The sequence below is a fragment of the Larimichthys crocea genome, chromosome VIII (assembly GCF_000972845.2).
Source record: "Larimichthys crocea isolate SSNF chromosome VIII, L_crocea_2.0, whole genome shotgun sequence".
NCBI classification, from domain to species: Eukaryota; Metazoa; Chordata; class Actinopteri; family Sciaenidae; genus Larimichthys; species Larimichthys crocea.
In genome coordinates this window covers 19,709,426-19,737,324 of record NC_040018.1, presented here as the reverse complement: position 1 = coordinate 19,737,324, position 27,899 = coordinate 19,709,426, and the positions used below count along the sequence as shown (strand labels likewise).

General features: G+C 39.7%; 1 protein-coding gene across 1 annotated transcript; it reads left to right on the top strand.

The window, feature by feature from the left end:
• Positions 1–27,366, top strand: LOC104920011 (ras-specific guanine nucleotide-releasing factor 1). Its single transcript, XM_019278903.2, has 27 exons — positions 1–693; positions 6,139–6,245; positions 10,098–10,245; positions 11,020–11,112; positions 11,972–12,225; positions 12,352–12,431; positions 12,612–12,805; positions 13,392–13,501; positions 13,700–13,818; positions 15,033–15,193; positions 15,509–15,572; positions 16,678–16,820; positions 17,035–17,117; positions 17,657–17,905; positions 20,041–20,414; positions 20,670–20,786; positions 22,554–22,724; positions 23,248–23,354; positions 23,473–23,585; positions 24,116–24,176; positions 24,331–24,437; positions 24,528–24,612; positions 24,743–24,940; positions 25,441–25,520; positions 25,620–25,737; positions 25,863–25,931; positions 26,564–27,366. Exons 1-27 carry the CDS (start codon positions 418–420, stop codon positions 26,654–26,656), a joined length of 3,774 nt encoding a protein of 1,257 aa, XP_019134448.1. The 5' UTR covers positions 1–417; the 3' UTR covers positions 26,657–27,366.
• The last annotated feature ends 533 nt before the right edge of the window (positions 27,367–27,899 follow it).

Genomic DNA, 27,899 nt, shown 5'->3' with positions numbered 1-27,899 from the left:
CTGTGTGAGTGTGTGCGAGCGCGGGCTTGTGCGCGCGTGTGTAAGCTCTCCACACGGGGACACCTCAGTCCTCATGATGAGCGGCTCGGGCTCATGAGGGAGGCTTTTCTAAGACGGCGTCTGGGTTTGCTGTAGTATTCTCGCAGTGTGGGATTTGTGCAGTTGATTGCGTAACTTTAACTCTTTGCTTGCATCCATTTCGTCTTCTTCTTCTTTTTCTTCTCCTTCTACTCTCTGTGTGTGTGTTTTTTTTCTCTTTTCTTACGCCGTTGCAGACATTAGTGTGGCAACTGTGGATGGGCACACAGGAGTGGGCTGCTGCCCACCAAGTCTGACTGTGTTTCGGAGGTGCTGAGAAGAAGAACATGTAAGAATCCGCAGGCATCCCCGCAGATTCCTCTCGGATTCAAAGCCAAAATGCAGAAAGGAATGAGACTCAATGATGGCCACATCACCTATCTGGCTCTTTTGGCGAAGAAGGATGGGACGAGGAGAGGTTGCCTGAGTAAGAAAAGCTCAGACAACACAAAATGGCATTCAAAGTGGTTCGCTCTGTTGCAGAATATGCTGTTTTATTTCGAAAACGACTCCAGCTCACGCCCCTCCGGGCTGTACCTGTTGGAGGGATGTGTTTGTGACAGGGCACCGTCACCGAAACCATCTATGTCAGCGAAGGAATGCTTAGAGAAGCAGGTAAGATATCGATCACACGGGGAGCTCCCATAAGTCTGACTGACTGACACTGTGAAGGTAATCCGTCTCAGAGAACGGACGCACTCATGAATGTTTCTCCTGATGGGAGAAACTTGCTTTTATCTGTGTGCTTCTCTTAAAGCAACATTCACCAGAGAAGCTCTTTGCAGCAAAAATGCTGTTTTTTTTGTTTAATGTTTTTTTTTGTATCCCTATTTATCACGCAAACAATGTCCCGGAGATGTTCACTTGACGTTCACTGTTACGTAATGGCGTCATTCTAAGTGATTGATTGTTTGTCTCGATTCAGCACTAAAATAGCCTCGAAGCCTGCCTCAGAGGAAACTCATCAAATGCACGAAATGCACAAATACACACACCGGCTTAAAGTCGTCAGGATAAACGCAGTTCTCTGTGCAAACTTTGCAAACACGGGGACTAGTTTATCTCCTTCCACTTCTTCTTCTTCTTCTTCTTCTTCTTCTTCCCACCATCATAATATTTGTTGCAGCACATTTATTTTCTGGGATCTTTAAACATCTCAAAGCTTCAGAGATGGAGGCTCATATGTACGGAGTAAACTTAAACAGCATCCAAACTTTGCAGGTTGCCATCTTGCGGAGGAGAGCTGCCCCCTTCCCTGTCGTTTTGACGTATTGATTTAATTCCTTGTCTTGATATTAATAGCATCCTACCTTGGCAACTGCGTCTCCCCGGTTCATAGCGGCTTGGTTCATTTGATAGCTCTCTCATTATCATGGGGTTGTTAACGACAGACATGAATGAAAACCAAACATGTCCCAGGCATGCTTTTGTCTCTCAGCACATCCCCCCACCATTCGTTTTAATTCCCCAGGCATTTAGTACCATGGATTAACATGTGTGAGGTCTAAACAGTTTCCACTCTCTATTTTATGTATTTATTTATTTATTTGTTCTCCATGCCAGTGTTACACAGTCAGAAATAATCTCAGCGAAAGCATACTTGCCTCAAAGCGAGACAGTTTGGAGGGGTTAGGGAAGGCTTCTGCTGGAAGAAATAAACCTTGTGGCATAAAAAAGCACTTAAGAGCCAGAGAAGTGGTCAAGCTGCTGTGAGCTATGACTGCAGTCACCTTCTGAAATCTGCTCTGCCAGCTGCAGTCTCTTCTGCTTTTCCCTGCAGCAGAGCTCATAAAGTCAAAAGTCAAAGTAATGGGTCACTCTTGTCATCACAATCGTTGTTTAAGAGGCAAACAGGTGGTCAGTTTTTCTGCCACTAATGCCATTAAGTTCAATTTGGCAATTGCGCCACTGGATAAGAGCTATTTTATTGTACTGTCCTTCATCTTTTTAACTGCATGTATGAAGATTTTCTCGATGAATCCTGGAAAACTTGCACACACAGGCCTTGCAAACATGTTACACTTTTACAATATACCAACAAAACTGATGCAACAAATAAAAGGCAACATTTAATTTAGCAAAGTAGAGTGTTCACCAGGGTGAACTTTTGGAGTAATTTAAAAAAAAAAAAAAAAAACTACCTACAATTCTGCAATCTGTACAAATGAAACTTTTTACCATCCTCTACATGATGAAAATGCATCCTCCTGCAGGTTGTCTGGTTATAAGTTAGTTTACGATCATAATCAGCCGGGTAAATTCATTACGAGTGACTGGTTCCTGCAGTTACTGTACGTGGCTGTTTCCATCAGCTGTACCTGGTGTCGCTGTCCATGGTGCTGAACGCTGCTGTCACGTCATGTTCTTCAAACACTTGCCCTCTGCTCGCTGTTGGCAGAGCTGTCAGGATTAGTATCAGTATCACACATAGGATGCTGTACAGATGCCAACAGAATTTAGACGTTTCTGAATCAGTAAATGCATGTTTATTTTATGTTTTGTTTTTTTCACTTTATTTTCCTTTATTTCCTTTATTGGAATTTTTGGGGCTTACAGTCCTCAGCAGGAAAAAAACATTTTCCTGACAAGCGATATCTTGCAGTAATGTAAACTTTGATTCCACTGCAAGTAGCAAAAGAGACTTTTATTCTTTTTTTTCACCAAGTAGTTCTAGTTGCCTAAAATTAACCAGATCAGATATAGCTCATATTAGATGTTTGCTTTGGCATTGCAGATAACTCTCATGACTCAAACTCTTAAATTTTGCTCACTGTAAAGCCTAATTCCTTAAAACCATGTCAGGACAAAAGGCAGGCTCTGTTCTGGGGATGAAATATGGACTGAGTGACATCTACAATGACAGCTGTTCATGCAGGCTGCTCTGGTAAATTTATTTCAACAATGAATTAAATTAATTTGAATGCCTTCAATTAGCACAACATAGTCTTCTGTTCTGCACGTGTCCCTTTACATAATATGTGTCACGAATAAATTCTCTCAGTTTTGTGTTATTTGTGTAGGGGTGTGAAATTTTGCTGCATTAAATGTGCGCATGTATATAAAATTTTGGATGTGTATACATGCTTTTCATGTGTGAGAACTGGTAATTTGTGCAATCATGCCAGCGTTGTACATGTCTACATGTGTTCACATCTGTACATCTTGTGGGATTCTTGTGCATTGTTTGAAGTCTATATTTGCCCCCCGTGTCCTCCCTTATACGCCGATGTTGATCTATAAAAGGTGAAATGAGGACAGAAAGACTAATCAATGCTCCAGGTGCCTGAGGGCATACAGATTTTCTTTTCACTTTCCCCACCGTGGAAAAACAAAAAACGACACTTGAGTCAATGAGCAGACTGCAGAGGTCATCTGAGGCAACGCTACTGTAGATTTCTGACATGAAACCTGTTATATATGCAGATTACAACAGATTTCAGCTTTCTGTTGGGCATGTTAGCGGCTGTTCGTGCGTGTGCTGTATGTCTGTGTGTGAGTGTGTGTGTGTCAGAGCTGCAGGAGGAATGGCCGGGGCGAGTGCTGGATCTTATCTGTGTGTGACAGGGAGAGGGACAATGCAGCGAATAGATGCCAAGCCAACTGCCACCTTGCAGGGCTACAGTGCTTTTTATAGCCCTCACTCCTCAAAAAAGGCAAAAGATCTTTCTCTCCCTCCCTCTCCGTCTGTCTCTCCGTTCTCATTGTATTCTGTGGAGTGTTCTACTTTTTAAATGTTCTTATTCCCCATTTAGAAGGCGAGCTACGTTTAAGCCCACAGTTACTATGGCAACCCCTATTTGCATCTGAAAAAGTGCATTTGAAGGGGCCAACGAAATGCGCAACAACATGCCTCGGCATTGTGCTTCACTTAGCAAGTACAGCAAATATGGGCATATGAGAAATGTGAGATGGGTCGTCTTAGGTGGTGGTGGTGGTGGAGGAGGGGGGGGTGGAGTGGAAATACTTTTTACTGTTTGTTTCATTTATATGATGAACACATTCACAAAAGAAAAATGAAAAAAAAAACAACAACATTATTTTAGGAGCTCAATTTTCTATAAATCTACAGTTCATGAATGTATTAACATGTTGGTTACATAGGAAACACTTTGTATATGAAAGGCTTGTATTGGTTGAATATATATATCCATGCATCAGCAGTGATCTTTTATATGTTTGGCACATTTGGAGTATCAATATAACAAATATATTTCCATTTTGAAGTGTGTAGAGTGTGTGTTAATACATTTTTCCTTTTTTAATGAGTTCTGTTTGAGTTAAACTAGTCACATTTTCCTGCAGGTGGTTTAAATTATGCAATGAACAAACACTACCATAATGTACTTAACCTCTGTGTTTTGTTGTTATTGGCTTGACTTCCCCATTGTTAGGGGTCCCACTGACCCACCTCTGCACGTGCAATAACACAAATATATATTTGTAATATTAAAAAAAAAAGTTTAATTCAATAATCTTTTCTTTTGACATTAGTAGACAAACTTAGTGTCATGGTTTCCCTTTGCTTCAAACTGGATTTGCACATTTAATGACAAAATAAATAAATTACAATGAAGAGAGAAATGATGTTTTATATGTTATATGGGTTATTCAAAAAATCACGCACAGAGTAAGACGTATAGTGCATTATTCTCGTCAGGCATTGCTTATTAGAATTAGACTCACACCTCTAATGAAAACACCAATAACAGAAATCCAAATAGACTTTTGCTGCATTTAGGAGGACAGTTTGAAATAAGTACTGTTAGCACTAATCATAGATGTTGAGTGTTCAAAAATACATTGTATGTAACTGTGTTCTGGAGTCTAACCAGAAGTAAGGCAACATTTTCTGTAGCAGACTGAAACATGTCATTAGTTCATTATAAGTGATTCTCCTAAAATGTTAAAAAGTCAAATATCGAGGTGATAAAAAAAAGGTTAAGTAGGTTTATTGAGTTGTTAAAGAATGTGGGGTCACCATGACTCCAAACAGATTTATAAGGAATATATAGTACACGATAGGATAAAAAGAAAATAAACACTCTTTTATGGGGTTGTTAAAGTCTATTAAATTTTTTTCTATTAAGAGGTCAAAATTTCATCATCATTCTTACATAAGTCGATGTATTTAATCTTTGCTCTTTTTTCTCGAATATAACTGAAATTCAACAGTTTTCGTTCAAAGACTTTAAACAAGGATTTACTACGGGCTACGTTGTCTCACTTACCGAGAGGTAATGTCTCTGTGGCAAAAAATATAGTGACGTGGAGCTAAATATAGCAGCCTAAAAGGCTTGACACACCAGCTCACAGGAAGCGGGAGATGGGAAGCACATTATTGACAAAGGACCATTCTGCTGCTCATCAGGAAATATGGAACATTACTCCCCTTCACAAATGATTTGCTCTTGGCATTTGGGAGGGATAAAAATCCAATATATTGGATTTGTGGTGGTCTATTTACAATGCATCAGTGTTATATAATTTGATGTGTTTCTACCACAAACAGGCTGTCTGTGCTATTATTGCAGTGACCACCACTTTGTTGATTTGAGGATTTTTATCTGATAAGCCTATTAGAAAACAATTCCACATGCGTTTGCCATAATTGCCATAACTGAGCCTTTAAGGCTGTAGTGTCATTGGAGATAATTGGTGAGGGAGTAAAAAGGGGTGAGGACCCAGAGGTGTTTGTGTCACTAAAACACAGCCGAATCACCAGTACAAAGCAAAACAAAACTAAACTAAACATGGCGTCAGTCGAGAGGCTTCCACCAATTCAGAGGTGAGTTGCCAGGTTACAGACTGAATGCACAGAGGCTTTATAATGAATCTCTCAAGACTCTTCCCTCCCTCCCCCACTCGTACTCACACATGGACATGCATGTGTGTACACGTACAACTTCAATACCAAAAAAATGTAGCTTTAAGGAAATAGCCAGTTAATGATTACAAATCATGCAAGGTTTTCCTGCAGCTCACCAAGGACACATCCTTGAATATATTCTATGTATACGTGCTGAACAAATATTTGACTCTTTCTGTGATGTCGTTTTCCAGTATTACTTCACTGTCACGTTCAATCATGACAACCAGAAGGCTTTGGAGCTGCGCACAGAGGACGTCAAGGACTGTGATGAGTGGGTGGCTGCCATCACACAGGCCAGGTACCTCTCACACATGACCTCTCACCTACATGAATTCATTCAGCTGAGGATGTTCTGAGGAGGAAGACTGTGCTGAGAATATTTGTGTGTAGTACTCTGTTGTGATGTAGCATCAATCATTTTAAACATTTTTATTTTTGGATCAGGTTGAAAAAAACATGGATTAACATGTATAACTTTAACTTATTGGGAGGCATTAATATCACCAAAAAATGTAGCTACAAGGTTTAAAATGGGCAATCACAATACTATTAACTTAATACAATAACTTACAACCTGATATTTCAAGTTGAATTTTGTGTCTGCTATAGCTACATACCTGCATCTGGAGATCACTTGTTCTGTGTTCTCTTTTCCAAAGAAATCCAAAACCTCAAGAAAGAAATTTGAATTTTTTTAGATTCATGATGGTGTCAAGTAGTTTTGCATTAATTCAAAGGAATGCAATACAAAGGTGAAGACTATACTTGGATACAGCCAGTCAAAAGGTTGCACTGACTGCAGCATGCTACACATTTACAAGAGCCACAGACACTAAGGAACAAGCATTAACAGACATCAACTTTCCCGCCAAGTCTCCTTCTTATCCAACTTTCAAACATTATGTTGAACAGGCATCCAAACAAAAACTCAGTGAGGACAAGTGCACCGCTAATGTCAGTGTGCAGCTTAGATAGCAAATTAGCTTCTCAGCTGCAGCATGGTAAACAGCACGTAAATGTACCTGCAAATGTCACTTGGGTTCAATTAGATGCTGGTGTGGTCCTTCAGTACTCTCTACTAACAACAAGCTGTCATGACATGTCCCATGACATGCAGACTAGATTGTTTTGAAAATAATAATAATGAAAAAAGGCTATTACTACATTTTAAAAAAACACATTGAAAGACATTATTTGTGATGACTAACATACTCACAACCACAATGTTACCATGCTGACGTTTAGGTGCAATGTTAACCATGGTAACAATCTAAGTTTAAAATGTTAGCATCCTAAGTACAATTTGACCTTAATTAAAAAGACGGAATTATTTATTTTTAATATATTTAAATTATTTCCTTTGGTGGTTTGCTGGACCCTGCTTCTAGTGTAAAAACATTTCTGTTAGCTTCAAAAGTCTGATTAAGTCTGAGATAATGTACAAACCACAAAACTGCTGACTAGGATATGCTTAAGACCCACAAGAGAATCACATTATTAATTTCATAATCTGGTATCTCTGTCGTCTCTGATATATTCTTCCAGGATTGAGATTTGTACTCAAGTCTTACTCACCATTTTTCTCTTTTTCTCTCAGTTATCGCTATAATTTCCACTTCCTCTCACTGCTTGAATATCATTAGATGTGCGATGAGGAGGTCGGTGTATTTGGGGTCAAGGTTGAATTTAATTGAACTTTTGCCACACAACCTGATGTAAAATCAACGCAGCGTACATCGTTATGGTTTGTGCAGCTTCCTGAGAGAGTGCAGCTGCTCTCTCCTTTTGAAATAATGGCCTTGCTCTGTTTAATGTCGAACTTGCCCTTTTGGTGTGAAAGCCCCGTGAGACAGAGTACTAGCTCTTTTAAGATTTCCTCGACTGGATTATTGTGTAGATGCCTGTTATTATTATACTTTAGAAAACCTCCATATAAAATAAAATGTATTAGGTTTGATGCATGAAGTCCTGTGATGTATAATGAGTGAAATGCCCCTTTAAAATTCAGAGACAAAAGAGGGCCACGAAAGCCAAGCAATACAATCACTCTAAATGTCAGCAGTGTGCATTTGTATGGCAAAAGGTCAATTGATTGGACTCATTGAAGATTACATTGATTAATGCTCCGTCAAGGCAGCAGCACTTACTGTACCCAAGTAAGTTGGCCCGTACGCATGTAATACACAGCAGGGCAATGAAATGTGTATTTACATACCATTATATTGTTTTTTTTTAGGTTTCTGATGTGTGGATGCCATAAATAATACAATGATTTATCAGGTGTGTGTGCATACATGTCTGTGTCCATATGAGCTCATGCTGCTAGATCGCTGACACGTTGTGTCTCTTTTCTCGTCTCTCTGTGTGTTTCACAGAGCACGGGGACACAGGTGTCGGTGCCGGTTACAAACAGGCTTGGTAGTGGAAACATACAAACGTGCTGACATTTGGTGGTTTAGCTAGACCACAGAATATTCGGTTAAAACAGATCAGTAATGTTATTTTGTCCTCATTGGTCTCTTTGGTTTGGCCTTATTTGGTTTGCCTGAAGTAATGTAGAGTAGACCTGGTGTGTTATGTGGAGTGAGCACTGCGCCAGACATCATTTAAAAATAGCCTTTTAAATGCTACATTGCTTGTCAGCAACCGGTCATATGGTAACTTAGGAGGCAATTTGGCCTTGTGTGTTCTGATTAATTTGGCATGCAGTTAACACACCAGTCATAATTTTGTTTTCATAAAAACTGAACTCCTGGCATTTTTATCCGGGTGTTGTTGATTTAATTTATGCCAATTTGAAGAGTTATATATGTGGATTTCGAAAAAAGTAACTGATAAATATTCTTAGGCGAGCATACATTGGAAACTTTAAAGTGTAACCTATGCAAAAAGAATTTGGTCAGACTTTTTCACTATACTTAAAACAGCCTGCTCTAAGCCAAAGAGGGCAAAGATGGCTTTAAAATAACAAATATACATGAGTTTGTTTATAAAGAAAAAGTGGGTCACTGAGAAATAAAATAAAATACAGGAAAACTTGTGACTTATTTAACTGTTCAAATGTCCAAATGTTCTGTAATATTCTGACTGACATACATAAATCTAACCATAATTCTATACATACAACATCGACTCAACTTTACAATATTCACACCACAATTTGTAAAAAAAAAAATGCAAACTATATTATAGACCCACCCAGATGACCTGAAAACCTATCAACATCACTGTGTGTGTATCAGTCCGCAGCTACTCTGGCACACTATTGGACCCATCAGCTTAATATTTATGTGCACATTTATGACTTATCAAGGAGATTGTGGTTGTGGAGATTTATAATTTTTGGAAAACCTTGAAAAACGTATTTTTTTATTGACCGCTCTGTTTTATACTGACTGCTGACTTCTCACCCCTCTTAAATCAACCGTTAGGGGCAGCAAGTGATCAGCAGTTTCTTCAGCTTGAAATCTGGTTTCTGCTTTAGGGATAAGTGGTGGAGTGACAGCTTGGCTAAAAACAAAGATAACTAGATTTTATTTTGTGTACTGTGTTACAACAAAATGTTCTGAATAAATAACAAAATGTTGTAAATAAATAACAATGGTACTGTTACTGTTTCTCTATTAAGTATATTTCATTAGGCGAGCAGAGTGCTTGGATACAATGCAACAGCCATTCCCAAAACTGGGACAGTACTGTACAAAAAGACTTATACACTTATAAAGCACTTTATTAAAAACTGCAAATCCACTAGTTGCTCTGAAAAAATTTCGTAGCACTGCAGTAGGTGCTTCACCCTCTGTTGTTTGGTTGAGCTCTGTATTCTACTGAGTGCACTATTCAAGTTTACTATTTATGTATTTCAGCACATTCCCATTGTGTGATGTTGAATCAGATTAAACCAAATCCCTTTGTTGAACTGTGTACTGTGCAGAATTGTTGCTCATGCAGAAGCAGCCTCTACATATGGTTTGCTAAGCCTGCAAGTATTTGAAGAATTGAAAGTGCCTGTGCTCTGTGTGTGGACGTAACGTCTGTGGTTCAAGCACATGCTGATCAGAGGTCTGCTTTTGCTTTGATAAATCTATGGAGAGCCCATGAAACATGCGTTAATGAGGTCCTTACAATGTGTGTGTGTGTGTCTGTATAGTTACAGGAACCTGGCTACAGAGCATGAGACCCTCATGCAGAAGTATCTCCATCTACTCCAAATAGTGGAGACGGAGAAAACGGTTGCCAAGCAACTTCGACAACAGATAGAGGATGGGGAAATCGAGATAGAGCGACTAAAATCAGAGGTAACTTGCCTTGTAATTTCGTGTCAGTAATACCTGTGTATGTGTGAGTGTTTTGTGCTACTCTATGGCACACAGTGGAGAGGGAGACAAAAGATGGAAGGAGTCGAGTATGAAGACAGAAAGAGAGGCTAGGACAAAGGTCATGACCCAGATTACAAATGTGAGTTCGTGGTGAGCATGTTAGCTTGCAGCGCCCCAGGGATATCCTCTGCAATACTGTTGAGTATTTTTTATCCTAATTATTCAGTCTAAACTAGATCAAATGCATCTCTCTTTAATGTGCTAATGGCTCGCTCTAATTCAGTTGAATGTTTTCAATATGCATGAATCAGCATCTATTGTACGTGCAACTGCAACCTGCACCAGAAAATGATAATCAACCGTTTCACTTTTCATGGCTAAAACGTATCGTAGTAATGGACTTTGGGTTGTTTTGTTTCATTTCTATCCTTTATTAAAAGCTGTTCTTTTCTTATTCATACACTGTGTCATTCTAATGGGAGTAAATGAAACAAGATTGAATAACATGAAATAGAAAAGTTTTTTAAGCAGCTGGTACAGTTTGTTCACTAAAATATATTCTTTGAAATCAGCTAATGGACCATAACCAAACAGTAACCAAATAATAAAAAAAAAACATTGTATAAAGCATTCATAATCATAATAAAAACACAGAGAGGAGACGTGACCAAGATCATTTTAGCTGCATACAATATGAAGTACTCATCTTAGCCTATACAGCTAATCCGATGTTTGATATGTGTTGTATTTCAGATCGCTGGACTGCTCAAAGACAATGAGAAGATCCAGTCAAATCCAGAGGTACCTCCCAGTGAAGATGACACAGAGATCAAGAAGATCAAAAAGGTAAGATCCGACTGCTTTGGTGCAGTTTCAACTGAGAAAGTGTCCAGTTATTTTTATTAGGTGAAACGTCATTGAAAAAAAAAAGAAAAGAAAAAAAAATGCAGTAAGATTGATATGTTCCAGTAGGAATACGTATGGTTTCTGACGACCTGTTGACAATGAAGGGCATCATCCCAGCGGCCTTTTGTGTTGTTGTTTCTCCTTCTTGCCCTCACAATTGATGAAACTGGCATACAGATCCAAAGGTTTTGTTTATTTGTCAGACATCACCGAAGATCATCTATAAAACACAATCTACGCACACACACAATCTGTACATACAGTTTAAATCCAACCTGGCAACAGCCTGAAAAAAACAACAAAAAAACTGTATTTTGAAACCTAAATGTTGCCAGATATGTTTCTGAAACAGATTTTCAAATATTATATCATCTCTGGGCACCTGCAGGTTTTATTTTTAACTTTCATTTATTCAGGGATGTTCGCATTTGCAGCAAGAGGTGCCTCATCCACTATAACCACTGACTGGTTCAGCTCTACTGAGGCAGGTGCCTTCTTAATAAAGCTGGAGGGTTTGGAAAGTTTTGGAAATCCAGCTACTTTAAAGCTGCAAATTATGCGATGAATTATTTTCTGATTCAGCTCTAGTATTCTAGTGTCTTTCAGCAAAGTGTTTTGGTCCACAACTTTGCTGTTTTGGTTCACTCAGCACTCTCATCAGCAGTTGATTACAACCATAGCAGGTTGCTCTTTTCACACAACCATTAACCATTTACTAACAGGAAGTATTACCTTAGAAATGCATGTACAAACAGTCATAGAAAGCTTAACCTGTGTGTGCTAAACTTTGTTGTTACAGGTCCAGAGTTTCCTGCGAGGTTGGATTTGCCGCAGGAAGTGGAAAACCATCATCCAGGACTACATCCGGTCACCCCATGCCGAAAGCATGAGGAAGAGGAACCAGGTGGTGTTCAGCATGCTGGAGGCCGAGGCCGAATACGTTCAGCAACTTCACATCCTGGTCAACAACTTCCTGCGACCACTCCGCATGGCTGCCAGCTCCAAGAAGCCGCCCATCACGCATGACGATGTCAGCAGCATCTTCCTTAACAGGTGGCTGGTGGTGAGACTGGTTGTGATAGTGGTGTGACTCGGCACAGCGGGAGCTGCCAACACTTGTGAACAAGAGAGGGAGAAACAATAGTTTATGACCACCGTTTTGCTTATTTGTTTTATCAGTGAGACCATCATGTTCCTCCATCAGATCTTCTACCAAGGCTTGAAGGCCAGGATAGCCAGCTGGCCAACACTGGTGCTGGGTAAGCGACATAGAGACGACCCCACAGTCAATTTAAGTGTTTACAGAAAGTTTTACAACTGACTCTAAAAAATAGATAATAAAGATAATATATTTTACAATTAATACACAGGAAATATACTTTATAAATGAAATAAACGAAATATATTGTATTCATGAAGATGTCTGCTTCTCTTCACAGCTGACCTGTTTGACATCTTGCTGCCTATGCTGAACATCTACCAGGAGTTTGTCAGGAACCACCAGTACAGCCTGCAGATCCTGGCCCACTGCAAACAGAACCGAGACTTCGACAAGCTGCTGAAGCAGTATGAGGCCAAGCCTGACTGTGAGGAGAGGACGCTGGAGACCTTTCTCACTTATCCCATGTTTCAGGTAACATTCAGTGTTACGATGTGGACGACTGCAGTTCACACACAGCTTTTTAAATCTACCTTTCTTCCTTTCATTTTTATTCAACAGTTTATTCCACAATATGTATTTGACACTAGGTCTTAGTGCTCCAACAACATGATGTCATATGAATCATATACAGTATGGTATGCAGTCTTCAACTTTTCTGTTGAAGTACTGACCTAAATTAACTGACCTGCAAGTACTGTAAATATGAGACATTAGTATTGCATAGCAACCCAGAGCCTTCCTACAAATCTGAAATATCATGTTTCATGGTATATTTATTGAAAATGTTTTATGTTTCAAGTGAAAGTGAACAAAAGTGCCAGTGTTATTAGCCCCCTGGTAAAAGGGGGAGTCAAAGTCATAGGGAAAGCATTTTATTGATTTCAAAGATGATGTTTATTATGCTTTTCAGACAAACCATTGATAGTCCTAATGACCAACTAATTACCAGTCCAGTGCCATTAGAGTTGAGACACTTAACACAGTTTTCTAAACAACTTTAATTCTTTTGACCTTTTAAAGTTTGAACAAGTGCTCCAAACATCTGCTTCTCTCTCAGATCCCTCGTTACATCCTGACATTGCATGAGTTGCTGGCTCACACCCCCCATGAGCATGTGGAGCGAAACAGTTTGGACTACGCCAAGTCAAAACTGGAGGAACTTTCCAGGTAGGTCAGTCAATCAAGCAATGGAAAATACATTTTATATTGTATTACAGTATTTGCTACATCTCAAAGAGACTTTGTGCTTTGTTGGATCTAAAACTGTGTTGTATTTAAAGAAAGGTTTTGCTTGTTTTAATCATTTTAACCTTGTTCACTGAATGATGGAGTACCTGATTTCATGAGTATTTGTTGTTCTTTTAGAATCATGCATGATGAGGTCAGTGAGACGGAGAACATAAGGAAGAACCTAGCTATCGAGCGGATGATTGTGGAGGGTTGTGAAGTGTTGTTGGACACCAGTCAGACATTTGTTAGGCAAGGTAAGTTTGTTTCACGATCAGAAAACACCGACATTGAAAATTAGAAATACAAAAGACGGTATGGTTTGTTTGCTAACTTTATAGTCCAAAAAATTAAGGTTATTATTGTGGGACACCTCACTCTTTAAAGCCTTAAACTAAATTAATTCAAGCAGCCTTTTATTTATAATTTACATCTATCACATTTTAACTGTTTGTGGCTTTTATAGTGTTAATATTGTGTCTGACAGCTGAGTTAAAAAAGGTCGCCAGTGAGGAGCCCCACTGCTAAAAGCTATTGACTCTTTCTGATTGCAGTCCCTCACAATCGTATTACTGAAAAAGTAATGACATTACTGATCAGCATTAGTAAGTAACTTGTCCAACACTGCATGCAACATAACTTGCAAACCTCAAGGAAAATATTTGATATGACCTCTAATCAATGTCCTCTTTTGGACGTCATTGAGAACATCTGGAGTGACATGAACATCCTTGTAGCAGGAGTGAACTTATAGTGTGACTTGCAAAGTCAAAACACAAATATCACACTATGTGCTTAGGGGATGGTGAGACAGGCAAGGGTCAAAACCAGGAAAGCAGTCCAACACAAAGAAAAACAAAGTCAAAGTCCAAACTCTGGGAAAAACAATTTAGGCAAAAAGCTGGAAGTTGACACATGGACAAAGACAAACTGGCACTGAGACAAAGGAACACACAGAGACTAAACAGACTGCTTAAGTGAGGATAAGTAGAAACAGGTGAACAGGCAGACAATCAAAGCTGTCTGGAAAACAGACAAAGACAGAAAGTTACAAAACACATACAAAGGACTATTTCAACATAAAACAACAAATAACAACAAATGTACAAAGGTGCACACTATAATCAAGATGGAGACTATAATCATGACCATCTGCTACATCATGCTACACAAAATGTTCAAAAAATATACCCTAGGTGCAGTTGTCATACTGATAAAGGGAGAATTGTATTATAGTCAAAAATCATTCTTCAACATACATTAAACACCATCAGACTCATGCATTACAACATGACCACAAGTTCATGTTCTGATATGACAACTCCCTATATATACACACATATACACACATATACACACACACACACACACACACACACACACACATATATATATATATATGTGAAAACTTTTATGTGTTTTATTATGTGTGTATGAGTATATGTGTGTGTGTGTGTGTGACACTCCACAGGCTCTCTGATCCAAGTGCCGATGAGCGAGAAAGGGAAGATTACGAGAGGGCGATTGGGCTCTCTGTCTCTCAAGAAAGAAGGCGAGAGACAATGTTTCCTCTTCTCCAAACATCTTATTATCTGTACCCGCGGCTCTGGGGGAAAACTTCACATCACTAAGGTACAGTATAATTGTACTCTAGAGGACCCGATACTAAAAAAGTACAACCCAATAAATTGTGGTAAACTTTTGTTTTAAATTATACTATAAAGCAGACCAATCTTCCCAAAACTGGTAACTAGAGTTCCATGAGCCTGGGGTGAGACTATGTGGGATAGCAAAAGTTTGAAGACAACCATTGTGTAACAACCATTCACATGTTTAATACTAAAGGATCTTCAATATTTATACATTTTAAATAACATACAGTTTTTTAATAATGTGCTGTTTATTAGCTGGTAACAATTTCCATGTGACCTTTCGACCCTGTCACAGAATGGAGTGGTCTCTCTCATAGACTGCACACTGATGGAGGAGCCAGAGGGGACAGACGATGAGTGTAAGTTACAGCATATAGTATATTGAAATGTTTTCTTAATATGTATATGTAGAAAAGTATATGCATTGTATGTAGTAGTTGAAATCTAAAGTTTTTGACATATTATTTTGCCCTGAGTTTCATGATTTTACTTTTTTTTGGTAGAAGCCGTTGTATAAACTAATAGGTACTTGTTCATGCAGAGTATTTCATTAATATTATCCTTACTCCTGGTAGTTGCATCATTTCCGCCTACAGTTAGGTTGGTGGTAGCAAAAAGGAAAAAGTTACAATGATTCAGTACAATAAAACTGCAACTAAATATTTTAAATAGTTTTTCTGATGAGTTTCTGATGAGTGCAAACAATTGTCCATAATAATCCTGTTTACTATCCAGAGAGCTGTACACTTGTTTTACACTTTCTTCTCGAAAGATTTTTTTATTGATATTTGACCTTCCACCTTTAAATTTAACCAAAGCAATCGACATCGTAATTGTTGATTGGTTGAGTGGTGTTGGTTGTACATGATTTAATCAGGTAACCACAGTGGATCATTGTGTATAACAGTCTTGTGTTTTCATGCCACACTTTCCAAATTAGAGGCTGCAGATGGAAAACACATATCTGCTGCTGCCTTTAGATCAATGTCGGAATTTATTTTTCAGAAGAAGGCTTTCATACAGGCTTTATTTTGCAACAGATAGTGGTGAAAATCATCTTTAGCTCAGTGTGAAGAGCTTTACTGATCATGACACTTGTATTTTTAATGTTGAGCTCAATACTGGCTGGGCGATGTTCAGAATGTGTCTCAGTATTGGCAAGACCATGTGAAAAAATCACAAACTCCTCGATGATCTTCAGTGCCAGGCAAGATTCTCATGAGATGGGATTTTTCTGACATTTTGATTCAATAGTAAATGTTTCTAAATGTATAAACTAATATAAATTACATGTATCATTATACAAATATAATCTAAATCGAAATTTGACCCTCTTGACTTACATACAGTCATGAACAGAAAAACATTTACTCTTCTTTAACTCTAGTTCTTTTTTTATAATGGTGTGTGAGAATATTTTATTCTTCCCTGTTACAGTAAAATTGTTGAATTTGTGTCTTACAGCCAAAGGGGAGCGGACTGGCCAGGACACAGAGCACCTGGACTTTAAATTGATGGTGGAGCCAAAAGACAGCCAGCCCTACACCGTCATTCTGGTGGCTTCATCCCGACAGGAGAAGTCAGCATGGACAAGCGACATCAGTCAGGTAATGTGATGTAAATGAGGGAGAGTTTAGGGAGAGTACAGGCTGCAGCAATAAACAGCAATGACTAAAACTTAAGTCAGTCAGTACAGAAGTGGAAGTTCCATACGATGAAATACATTTTGGGACTTAATCATAATCATTAGAAAGACCAAAACAGGAAAACACTGTTAATTATTCCTGCTTACAGACTACCTTCTCTCTGCTTGCCTTACAGTGCATTGACAACATCCGCTGCAATGGCCTGATGATGAACGCCTTCGAGGAAAACAGTAAAGTCACCGTGCCACAGATGATTAAGTAAGAGTCAGACACCACACAGGAATGCACATGTACAGAGATTGGCATTGTGATTACATGAATACATGACAAGCATGTTTGTTCACACATTTGTAATTATATACTTGTTAGGACCCTCAGTAACATAACATATCATAAGTCTAGCCCTTACTTAAACCTAACAGACAGACAGCATGTTCTTTAAATCTCTTCACTTTAAAGGTCTAAATTGGTCACACACAACCAAACAACATTGTAGCTGAAAAATTGTGCTACTCATTCTGAAGCCATCTGCATGCAACGCTAACATAGCACTTTGCAGAACATTAGAGTTTATGTATTTCATTTTTATTCTTGTGGTTAAAATGTTTTAATTAATTTGCATGGGTGTGTATTTTTTTTTTTCCAGTGGGGGAAACTATCCTATCCACAGCAATGTTAATGCTCTACGCACTGACTCACACATGACCAATTAAGTACACTAAATGGAGGGCTGCATAAGTACAAGCAGCTAAATCCCTGTGAGTAACATTCCTAACCTCATTTAAACTTCAACACAGGTCGGACACCAGCTTGTACTGTGACGATGTCGACATTCGCTTCAGCAAGATGATGAACTCCTGCAAGGTGCTGCAGATCCGCTATGCCAGCGTGGAGCGTTTGTTGGAGAGGCTGACTGACTTGCGCTTCCTCTCCATTGACTTCTTGAACACCTTCCTACACTCTTACCGCGTCTTCACCAGCGCTGACGTAGTGCTGGACAAGCTCATCACCATCTACAAGAAGCCCATCAGTGCCATCCCTGCACGGTAAGTGATCCCCTAAGTGTGTCTAAGAGGATTAGTTAGAGATTTTATGAGCTCACTGATATGAAATGTTTATGAACACACTAACGAATATATTTTATCTATATCAGTACTGGATGATTCCATTGGTTTGTGGACAAACATTTTGAAGTCTCGAGTTTGGAATTAGTTGGCCTGCACTTGGTTATGTCCCCTCTATATAGCTCAAAGCACCACTGTGTCTAATCACAGCCTTGTTAGCATGGCTGTTGACTCTTAGTTTTGTTACAGTAAACAGGGACAACTAGCTGAGTTCCAAGGACAAATTAAAGGTGATCAAAATCCAGATGCATCATTTAAAAAACTGAAGGCATGGAAGACCAATTTATTTGTTTCAACAACAATGCAAATCAAAGTGCATCATCAGCCAAATAAATATAAAAATATAAAAATACATCAACCAGCATAAGCAGCAGATAAAACAGAGGACCTGTGCATGGCCCAGCTCTGTAGCAGTGTTTGCAACTGTGATAAAGTTACTTCAGAGTTACTGTAGTCCTTCCTCCTGAAGTGTTTCTATAATTTTACCTGTCCCTGCATATTCTCTGTCAGAGTTTAGGTGGACACCTTTAAACAGCAGAGCTAAAATGGTTTGTTACCATTAAGCTCCTCCAAGCACCTTACCGTGAGGCCAATCCCTGTAGCTTGTGACAGCCGGAAAAGAAAAGAGCAAAGTTTGAAATTTCCACATATTCTCTCCTGAGGATGCAGCAACAGTGCTGTAATGGTGCAGTGAAAAGGTGGGACTTCCCCGGTGTCTGGATTTGTTTTTGCTCTCACGTGGACTGTCTCTAAGCAGCCCATCATGCTATCATAGCCAGTCCAGGTGAGAAGGGACTAGAGGAAAGGCAGTGAGAGGTCACAGTAGCACATCCACTCCTCTTTCTTCTGTCCACCATCACAGTTAATTGGGTCCTGCGTCCACCCACCTCTCCCTAACCCCTCCTCTTCTTTCTCATTCCTCTCTTCACCCTTTTCCATTCTCTCACTTTTATTTTTCTTTCCACAAGTCTGACCATTCCTCTCTTTGCTGCGCTGTCACCATGGCAACCCTTCACTCTGCTGCAGGACCCCACCCTCTCCCTCTCTCCTCGTCTTCTCCCTCTCTCCCTCTCTCTCTCTCCCTTTCTCCCATCATCTGCAGCGACTCTATGGTATTAAATATTGATGGCGGTGTTTTGCACCCAGACCATGCTCTCCTCCTCTCCCTTTTTTCTTTTTGTCTTATTATCTCCCCGTCTTTCCTCTTCCCCAGCTTTACTTGTGTCCTCTCTTGACTCCCCACTTTCTTTCTTTCTCATTTTGACTACTTCCTTCTCTATCCTCCCAACCTGCATCTTCCCTCCCACATACCCATCTTTGCTCCTCTCATCTTCTTTACTGTTTTGCAAATTTAGGTGAGGAGACACAACATGGCTGCAGCTAACACCACACAGAGCTGGAGGCTTCCCATTCGCCCACTCCCAGCCAACAGCCTTCGCTGTGGTGGAATCCATATCCACTATGTTGCTCCTCTCTCGCCCCCTCCCTCTCAGTCTCACTGTTTTTGCCCCTGCTTTTCTCTCTCTCTCTCTCTCTCTCTCTCTCTCTCTCTCTCTCTCTTTTTTTTTTGCACTGCACCTCTGTCTCTTTCTCCTACTTTCTCTCTCCATCTCTATCAGACTCCCCGTTTCTCTATGTTTCTCTCTCCCCATGTCTCTGTGGGCCTCCCCTGGGCTGGTTGCTGTTGGCAGCACCCGTGCCTCCCACACTGTCACTTGACATGCTATTTATAGGCCTTCAGAGGGGGTGGCTCTCAGTGCAAGGAGGATGCTGTCTTAAACAATGTAGCTTAAATAAAAGAGGCAGGAGCTCCCAAAGAGCCCTGTGGTTAATGTGTTCCCTCTCTGCTTCTTCTGTGTACAGACACCAAGTGCGCCATGCACCCCCATTATCACCAGTTCTCCCCTTTCCACTCTCTTCTATTCAGGTCACTGGAAATAATAGCTCCAAATCCAGAAAGTGTTGTTTTTTGGTAGTGAAAGTTGCTCTTCATCACTCAGTGTTTCTCACCTGTCCCTCCTTTTTCCTCCTCCCTTTAATTCTCTCCTTCCCTGCAGTTCTTTGGAGCTTTTCTTTGCCAGCAGCCAGAACAACAAACTCCTCTACGGCGAGCCACCCACGTCGCCACGTGCCAGCCGCAAGTTCTCCTCCCCTCCTCCCCTCTCCATCACCAAGACGTCCTCACCCAACCGCCGTCGCAAGCTTTCGCTTAACATCCCCATCATCACAGGGGGCAAAGCCCTGGACCTGGCTGCACTCAGCTGTTCTCCCAATGGCTATGCAAGTATGCACACCACCATGTCACCCTTCAGTAAGACCACCCTCGACATCAACAAACTCTACGTGTCCAGCACCATGGCCAGCAAAATCGCTGATGACGGAGAAGCCAAAAATGAAGGCAAGGCTGAGGAGTCTGTCCTTAACAAGCAAGGTCAGAATCACTGTCCGAGGGATTTTGTTCAGTTTTAATGAGGTTCACATGTACTGTGGTAGTATTTTCCACCGTGCTCATATCTTGAAGGCATCCTCTGCTTATACTAGAACAACTTTTGTCTATCCCATTGAGGTTGTACAGTGGCACTGATGTATATTTTTCATGTATAAGAGCACTCTTCCTGTTCTTGTTCTTCTTTTTGTTCTTGTTCTTCTTGCTCTTGATTATGAAACACTTTTTTTTTTTGTCCAGATCTGTCTGTGAGAGAGGAGTGCGATGAAGACCCAAGTCAAAGTGATGAAACTGAAGCAGAAATGTCTCCTCCCAAGTCACCATCAACACCCAAGAACGTCAAGTCAAAGAACTCTGGTACAGTATGACTCTGTCTCGCTCTCATTATGTTGGGTCCCCATTGTTGTTCTGTTTAAGCTGTTCTATATCTGAGACCCTTTTAGAACATCTTGTGATCTACTTTTGAATCCCAACCCACCAGTTAAAAAACAAATGAGTTGGCAAGAATGTTAAGTAACTTGGCAAGAATGTAAGAGCTGGCAAACTACATTAGCATAGTGCTTAGTGTCATACGGTACTTGCCAGCAGAGCGTCTTGGCGAATGTGAATATGACAAAATAAAATCAATAATAATAGATCATGTCAATAGCAAAAACCAGTGGTAACATGAAGCGCATTTAACAGGCCTGCTTTTCTTATGTTACCGCCTCTATGAACCCTTGAATTAATCGTTCCAACTGGCAGATCACATGACTTAAGATGAAATGAGCAGTTAAACTGAAACTAAATCAAATTAAAAAAGAGCAATTGTCCAGTGGAAATGAATCAAAAAGACTTATAGCAGAAGGATGTTTCTGTTTCTGTTTAAGAGTCAGCAGTGGCTACAGAGGCAATAGTTTGACAATACCTAATTAACCCCAATTAATAAAACATATGAGATACATATGTTTAATTCATACAAAAAACAAAGTATTAAAATACATTTTTATGGGAGCTATGCTGGATTTATTTTTGGCCAGGCTCTGTTACTCTGTTACTCTTGTCATTACTGAAAGGTTGCCAGGCCACCAGTGCTGTGCACAGCTAAGAAAAGATCCGGCACATAACCGACCATAAAACCACAGCCACATTGTTAATAAGTGAACTGTGGAACCAGGTTTCTCCTTGTTTCCGGTCTATGTGCTAAGCTAAATTGACCAATGCTGGCTGTAGCTTCATATTTACTGTATACCGATGAGGGTGAGAAGTGTATTTCAGTATGGTATGGTTTTAATACAATTGAAACATTCACACATAGTTAACATTTCAACTGTCATTATTGCTTGATCTTTACAAAGCACCTTCAGTACTTTTGCTTAATCTTAAAAGATGCCAACAAATCAATTATATCAAGATGTCAGTGATCAGATCCATTTTTACCATCCCGCAGCGTCAGATTACGCAAGTGCAAAGAGGCAGAGATGAAGAAAGTAATTCTTAGAGCTAAGTAAATCCTGCTACAGTAGACTGTATAGCAAACTTTTTTTCAGAAAATGACAAGCATAACTATAGCCAAATAAGGTCTTGATAAAAACCACCCACAGCCTCCTGGCCCTCCCCGTACTGCACAGAGAGGGAGCATCCACCCCGTAGGTAGTCAGGCACAATTCATCCCCAGTGTGTTCTCTTCCCACGGTGCTGGATACAAGGGAAGCCAGTGCCTTGTGTGAGTAGGTGGAAGGAAACCTTGTACCTTAGCAACGATGTACATGTTCTTCTACACCGCCCCCGGCTGAACGGAGGAAGGCAGGGAGAAAGGAGGGAGGCAGAGAGGCAGACACAGTGGAGTGTACACCGTCACTGCACGAGCTGCAGGACACACTGCGCTGGATCTGTTTTAGTTCTCTGTTGCCCTCCACTGGTCAACAGCTTAACTGATCATACACTATAGCAGTATAGTCTGTCCACTGCACTTCACAGAAGGAATCAAATCACCAATAATCAACTAACCTATGAGCCACCTTCAATTTCCCTTTCAGCCTAAATGTGTCAGAGGCTTGGAAATGGTGCATATCATAAATATATAAATATCACAAGTCTGTACTTTAATCTTTAAATATCTGTGTTTTGCTTCCCTCCCTGTAGAGTTTTCCCTGTTTTCCTTTAACAATGGCATGGTGGTGTCATCTTGCCGGGAACTGGACAATAACCGCAGTGCCCTTTCTGCCGCTTCGGCCTTCGCCATTGCCACTGCTGGTGCCAACGAAGGCACTCCGACTAAGGAGAAGTACCGACGTATGTCGCTCGCCAGCACAGGTCAGTCACATCATGAGAGGATTATAGTTCTGGTCATCAACAGAGAGTCCCTCTCATTTAGATGAATTAAAAGTAATCTACTGTAATCTGATTACTGTAGCTAAAATATCATCACCTCAAAAACCAACGCTTTTAGATAACAGATACATTTGTAAAAACAGAATTAATTCCTGCAGTTAATTTTTTGGTTGGATTATTAATCCACACTTCTGCGAAAAGATTGTGAAGATCAAGTCATCGTTGGTCTAAAGCATAAGCGTGTAGTACCACATGACCACCAGGGGGCCTTAAAACAAATTACCAGATATGCAGTCCCAATCTGTTCATCATTTAAACATTCATGTCAGTGATATTAACTTTCATTTTTATTAATAAATAAACACTGTTTCTGTATGTAAAAATAAAGTATCAAAACATAAAGGAAACATTGAGCAGATAAAGGTTATAGTGTTATATCACATAGCTGAGTGCCATGTAGTGTGGGAACTCAGTTTGACTATAATTTCATGAAATCTGCTTCCAGGTTTTCCTACAGACCAGAGAAATGGGGACAAAGAATTTGTTATCAGAAGAGCTGCCACAAACAGAGTCCTGAATGTGCTGCGTCACTGGGTCTCCAAACACTCGCAGGTATACTTCACCTTTTTCTTCATCTTTTTCTTTGTTTCTTTCCATCTTTCTCTGCCTTTGCAGAAGAAAAAACAAAACAAAACAACACTTCTGTAATGACTCTGCTGTTGTTCCTCAGGACTTTGAGCTGAACACAGAGCTGAAGATGCGAGTAATTGGCTTCCTTGAGGAGGTGATGCATGACCCAGAGCTCCTGACACAGGAAAGAAAGGCAGCTGCCAACATTATTAGGTTGGTTTTCCGTTATCGCCGCTGGATCGTACATGCAGTCATATATGACACATCTGTTTGCCAGCACCCTGAAGAAAAAACAAAACAAAACATATTTCTGATAACAACAATCAGTCACAGTAATATAAAACTGGACAACTTGAGATACAGTACATCAACCCAGGTCCTGGCCTAAATCTAAGCCCTGGTGGACCCCATAATGTACCCGGACACTGGTAGTGGAGCTAGAGAAAATAGCACTTTGTGAAAGGTTTTACATTGGAACAACATGTAAAAAACTAGATTGAACCCCAGTATGGTATGTGTGTGATCTAACCAACCTGTAGTAATGCTGCTGAAAAGTATCAGCCTGTGAAGCTGAAGCCAAAAGTGCCTGTAACCCAAACTGGTGAAAAAGAGAAATGAATACCCGCTGTTCTGGGTCAAGTTGGGTACTTTCAGACAAGTGAAATCCATTTACGTCTATTTAGGTCATGGCAATTGTGGACAAAACTGTAAAATAATGGCACCTTTCTTCTTTTTGCATGTAGGACTCTCACTCAGGAGGACCCTGGAGACAACCAGGTCACCCTGGAAGAGATCACACAGATGGTGAGAGGGAGATTACAAAAGCCTTTTTCAGTATATATATTAAAAAAAACACTTCTTGAAATGACTGAGTGTCTTGTAGAAATGATGTGTGCTTTAGTTGTGAAAATGCTTTTCACTGTGTGTCTCTGTGTGTGTTTTTGTGTCTGTTTATCAGGCAATGGAGGACTGTAAGACCGAGCCGTTTGAGAGCCACTCTGCCCTGGAGATAGCTGAGCAACTCACACTGCTGGACCACCTGGTCTTCAAGGTCATCCCATATGAGTGAGTGCACGCACATACATGTGTACAAACACACAAACACAAATGTTTTTCATTGTCGATCATTTGAAAAACGTTATTTTCTTTCTACAGGGAATTCTTTGGTCAAGGCTGGATGAAGAACGACAAGAACGAGAGAACGCCGTACATTATGAAAACAACAAAACATTTCAATGATGTATGTCTTCACTGGTATTAAGAATACAAAGATAGATAGATAGATAGATAGATAGATAGATAGATAGATAGATAGATTATATAGATAGTTATTATTATTGTCACTATTTATTTTCCTGTTCTTTTGTCAGATCAGCAACAGGATCGCCACAGAGATCCTCCACTGGGACGATGTCAACATGCGAGTGGCAGTGATCGAGAAATGGGTGGCGGTGGCTGACATCTGCCGCTGCCTCCACAACTACAACGCCATGCTGGAGATCACGTCCTCCCTCAATCGCAGCTCTATCTTCCGCCTCAAGAAGACCTGGCTGAAAGTCTCCAAGCAGGTATTTTTTCTGACATGTTCTTTTAGCTGTGACGTAAACCAGTATTTCAGAGGTGCAGGAATTCTTGTGTTACAGTTTCGTTTCCAGGTAATCCCTAAATTTCAGTCAAGAAACCTGTAAACCAAACTTCTCCGCCTCCAGGAAGTCAGTGCACCCCGCCAATATGTAAATTGTTATGTAACTTCCTAAAAAAAGTTTTATTTTTACACTTTACACGGGTGTTGCACAGGTTAACCAAATGAGATATAACTTAAGTAAGCATCACAGGTGCTGGCAAATTTAGTCTAACCATTTCCCATTTTTATGCTGAGCTAAGCTAATTGCCCCCGAGCTTTATTTTAAAATAACAAAGCTGGAAACTTAGAAAAGGAGATACAATGAAATAAAGACAAGATGCCCTTAGAGAAGCTGATAATGGTAATTTTGCACAACATTGTACACAGTTTTAAAAACTTTAATAAACAGTGGCAGCAACAGTTTTGCTTTGATCCATTTTCCAGACAAAGACTGTGATCGACAAGTTACAGAAGCTTGTGTCATCAGAGGGACGATTCAAAAACCTGAGAGAAGCTCTGAAGAAGTAAGTATCTGAAGCTTTTCTCTTCACTCTGCTCACACATTGTAGTGAATCGTTTTTTCCCTTTTATATTTTTGTACCTGACCCACCTTTTGCCCTCAGCTGTGACCCCCCCTGTGTTCCCTACCTGGGAATGTACCTGACTGACCTGGCCTTCATCGAGGAGGGGACACCCAACTACACTGAGGACAACCTGGTCAACTTCTCCAAGATGAGAATGGTAAAGAACACCAACCTGTTCAAGAACAATCTGCTTTATTGTTTCTGGTTTGAATATACAATATTTTGGTTTGTCTTTACCCTGAAGTGTTGAATTTTCTATGATTTTATTTACTTTGTCTTCAGATATCTCACATTATCAGAGAGATACGACAGTTTCAGCAAACAGCTTACAAGATTGATTATCAACCAAAGGTGAGGCTATTATTTACCTGCTTGCATTATATTCTGCATTTTATACTTTTATACTTTGATTACTTCTTTGGAAGTATTGCTTGACTAGTATTGCCATTTAATTTCAGTTTTCGTACAGGGTATAAGCTGTAATGTTTACTAAAAGATATTATCCCTTATCATTTTTACAATTTTAACATTAAAAGACTCCCACTTGGCCAATATTGAATTTCTGCTAAACCTGAACAAAGTAGCTGCAAGTAGCAAGTAAGATTAAAATGTACTAGCCACACGCTACTGGGAATAATGTGCATCTTTAATTACTAGTCATTGATTGCCTGTGGAAAACAATATTGTGCAGTGGAAATTATTTTTATTATATTATTAATTTAATAACAGCATCCAGTTTTCATTTCTCTTGTTTGGTTCCAGAGATCTATCAATTTTAGGCTCTCATTGTAAGTTTAAGTTCTAAATTTTATTTTGGGAACCAAATCAATAAGAAAGGCTGGTTTCCTGCCAAAATGGGCAGAACTCATTGAATTGACCACGGGTGAAATGTTTTATATTTTCACAAAGAGCAGGTATAAATGCTGTTATTCAACATCTGTTCTGCCCATTTCAACAAATGTCTGTGTTCATTATTGATTCAGGTTGCAAAGTACTTGCTGGACAGCAGTAGAGCGCTGGATGAGGAGAGCCTGTATGAAGCGTCTCTGAGAATCGAGCCCAAAACTTCATCATGAAGAGGATCTCACTCTCTTTCTCAACCCTCATATGAAGTGTACAGGAACAGTATATCATAATGTACATATACTATTATTTGTATTAGACACAGTAGGCTGTGCCCTTCTAGTATGTGCTCCCCAATGGACTCGTTGTGTATAATCGTTATTAGAGACTGAGTAGAAGCCCAGAGAGGTTTTATTTATATAGTTACAGAGTATTTATATGTTATTTATCGTCTTAAATACCAATTTATGATAAAGTTATTTTCAACCACAGAATAAACAGATGAGAGAATATACAGATATGATATTTAGTTATATCCTAATGGGAATGTGCAGTATACAAAGGCTCTCATTCATGAGAGACGGTGGTCACATTTGACACATGATGATCGACTCCCACTTTTCTGCTCAGTCAAGGAGACAACTGCACATAACTGCAGTTTGTCGACAGTTCTTCAACCTGTTTAAATCTTAAAAGTTAATCTGCTAATCCACTAGCTGCATGATCATTTATTTTAAAGTTGTAATCCTTAAAATTTCATTGCTGGTAGATTTGAATCCAGCATGGTAGTGGCAGACTCCGCCACTACACTGAAACCTAATAATTACTGAATGTAAACATGTGGAATAGCTATATGCAGAAAAAACGTTGACCATAAATAGTATAAAAATTTGTTTGTTTGTTTTCATGAAAATCTTAACAATTCAAATTTAGGTTTTGGAATTATTTAAAATTAAATTAAAAGACTGCAAATAAAGGAGGGGAAAAGTGGGACTGGCTAACGTTGAATCATGTGCTCTGATGTTTTATGTAGCCACTAAATGACAAATATTAGAGATCTGGATGAGTTGGAGTCAAACTGATACAAGATTACTTGCTGATTTCTGATGGAGCTGGGACACATGTTTTCAGTCTGGAGAGATTGGTTTTTATGCTTTGCTTATTATCACCTAACTCCCCTGGTGGGCAACATGATGTATATACAGTATAAGCACCGGGCAGTGTATGTAGCAGATGTAACCAATATTGAGCCACTTCAGGAAGTTAAATTCCCAGCTTCTACACTCAGACACTAAGAGCATAATTTTTATGGTTAATCCTCTTTGGCCAGTGCATTATGGTTTTGCCTTAATCATGAAATGGATTATATACCACAAAAAGTATGTAAACTATTTTGTTCTACGATTTGCCAATGAAGCAGAAATATTTGCTGTGTACAATATCGTGTACAGGCAGTCTGATGCATTTCCTAACGTG

What these genes read in the sequence shown, in the direction of transcription:
- LOC104920011 (XM_019278903.2), top strand. Translation starts at nt 418, where the DNA reads ATGCAGAAAGGAATGAGACTCAATGATGGCCACATCACCTATCTGGCT. An exon ending in GGGTCTCCAAACACTCGCAG is followed by an intron (nt 23,355 to 23,472) that starts GTATACTTCACC and finishes GTTGTTCCTCAG; the next exon opens with GACTTTGAGCTGAACACAGA. An exon ending in CAACAAAACATTTCAATGAT is followed by an intron (nt 24,613 to 24,742) that starts GTATGTCTTCAC and finishes TTCTTTTGTCAG; the next exon opens with ATCAGCAACAGGATCGCCAC.